General features: G+C 68.1%; 1 protein-coding gene across 1 annotated transcript in view; it reads left to right on the forward strand.

The window, feature by feature from the left end:
* The first annotated feature begins 77 nt into the window (after positions 1-77).
* FBXL14 (F-box and leucine rich repeat protein 14) overlaps positions 78-1,675 on the forward strand; it is a 6,826-nt gene continuing 5,228 nt past the window's right edge. Inside the window, exon 1 of the mRNA XM_003795474.3 lies at positions 78-1,630. Coding sequence (XP_003795522.2) covers positions 432-1,630 — 1,199 coding nt within the window. The 5' untranslated portion in view covers positions 78-431. The remainder of the gene's footprint in view (positions 1,631-1,675) is intronic.

A 1,675-nucleotide genomic window follows, 5' to 3' on the forward strand; every position in this document is an offset into this window, starting at 1 on the left:
GCGGCGGCAGCCGGAGGCAGCAGCGACAGGAGGCGGAGGATGCGGCAGGGGGCGTGGGAGCCGCGGCGGCGGAGCGGTGCGGCCAGAGCGCGGCGTGGTTAGACCCAGGCGGCGGCGGCGGCGGCGGCTGGGCTCGGGGAGTGAGTGAGCGGGCACCTTCCCCGCCCGGGATGTGAGGACCGAGCAGAGCCCGGGGCGGGGGGAGGGAAGGGAAGGGAGGCGAAGCCGGCAGGAAGGAAGGAAGGACGGACGCACCAGGAGGAGGAGCGGCGGCGGCGGCCGGAGCCGGAAGGCGGGGAGGGGCCGTCCGTTGGGCCCGAGGCGGCGGAGGCGTCAGCGGCCGGGGCGGCCCGCTCTCGTCTCCTTCCCCGGGCAGGAGCGGCGGGGCCCGCGCCTCCTCCCCCCAGCTCCGCGGAGGGGGGAGGAGGAAGATGGAGACCCACATCTCCTGCTTGTTCCCGGAGCTGCTGGCCATGATCTTCGGCTACCTGGACGTCCGGGACAAGGGGCGCGCGGCGCAGGTGTGCACGGCCTGGAGGGACGCCGCCTACCACAAGTCGGTGTGGCGGGGGGTGGAGGCCAAGCTGCACCTGCGCCGGGCCAACCCGTCGCTGTTCCCCAGCCTGCAGGCCCGGGGTATCCGCCGCGTGCAGATCCTCAGCCTCCGCCGCAGCCTGAGCTACGTGATCCAGGGCATGGCCAACATCGAGAGCCTCAACCTCAGCGGCTGCTACAACCTCACTGACAACGGACTGGGCCACGCGTTTGTGCAGGAGATCGGCTCCCTGCGCGCCCTCAACCTGAGTCTCTGCAAGCAGATCACCGACAGCAGCCTGGGCCGCATAGCCCAGTACCTCAAGGGCCTGGAAGTGCTGGAGCTGGGGGGCTGCAGCAACATCACCAACACCGGCCTTCTGCTCATCGCCTGGGGCCTGCAGCGCCTCAAGAGCCTTAATCTTCGCAGCTGCCGCCACCTCTCGGACGTGGGCATCGGGCACCTGGCTGGCATGACGCGCAGCGCGGCCGAGGGCTGCCTGGGCCTGGAGCAGCTCACTCTACAGGACTGCCAGAAGCTCACGGATCTTTCTCTCAAGCACATCTCCCGAGGGCTGACCGGCCTGAGGCTCCTCAACCTCAGCTTCTGCGGGGGCATCTCAGACGCAGGCCTTCTGCACCTGTCGCACATGGGCAGCCTACGCAGCCTTAACCTGCGTTCCTGCGACAACATCAGTGACACGGGCATCATGCATCTGGCCATGGGCAGCCTGCGCCTCTCGGGGCTAGATGTGTCGTTCTGTGACAAGGTTGGGGACCAGAGTCTGGCTTACATAGCCCAGGGGCTGGACGGCCTCAAGTCCCTCTCCCTCTGTTCCTGCCACATTAGTGACGATGGCATCAACCGCATGGTGCGGCAGATGCACGGGCTGCGCACGCTCAACATTGGACAGTGTGTGCGCATCACCGACAAGGGCCTGGAGCTGATTGCTGAGCACCTGAGCCAGCTCACGGGCATAGACCTGTACGGCTGTACCCGCATCACCAAGCGCGGCCTGGAGCGCATCACGCAGCTTCCCTGCCTCAAGGTACTCAACCTGGGACTCTGGCAGATGACGGACAGTGAGAAGGTCAGGTGAGGGCGGCCGCACCAGCTCCCCTTGTCCCGCCCTGTGCGCCC

The sequence above is a fragment of the Otolemur garnettii genome, unplaced genomic scaffold (assembly GCF_000181295.1).
Source record: "Otolemur garnettii isolate 467f Iridium unplaced genomic scaffold, OtoGar3 scaffold00092, whole genome shotgun sequence".
In the NCBI taxonomy this organism is placed as follows: Eukaryota; Metazoa; Chordata; class Mammalia; order Primates; family Galagidae; genus Otolemur; species Otolemur garnettii.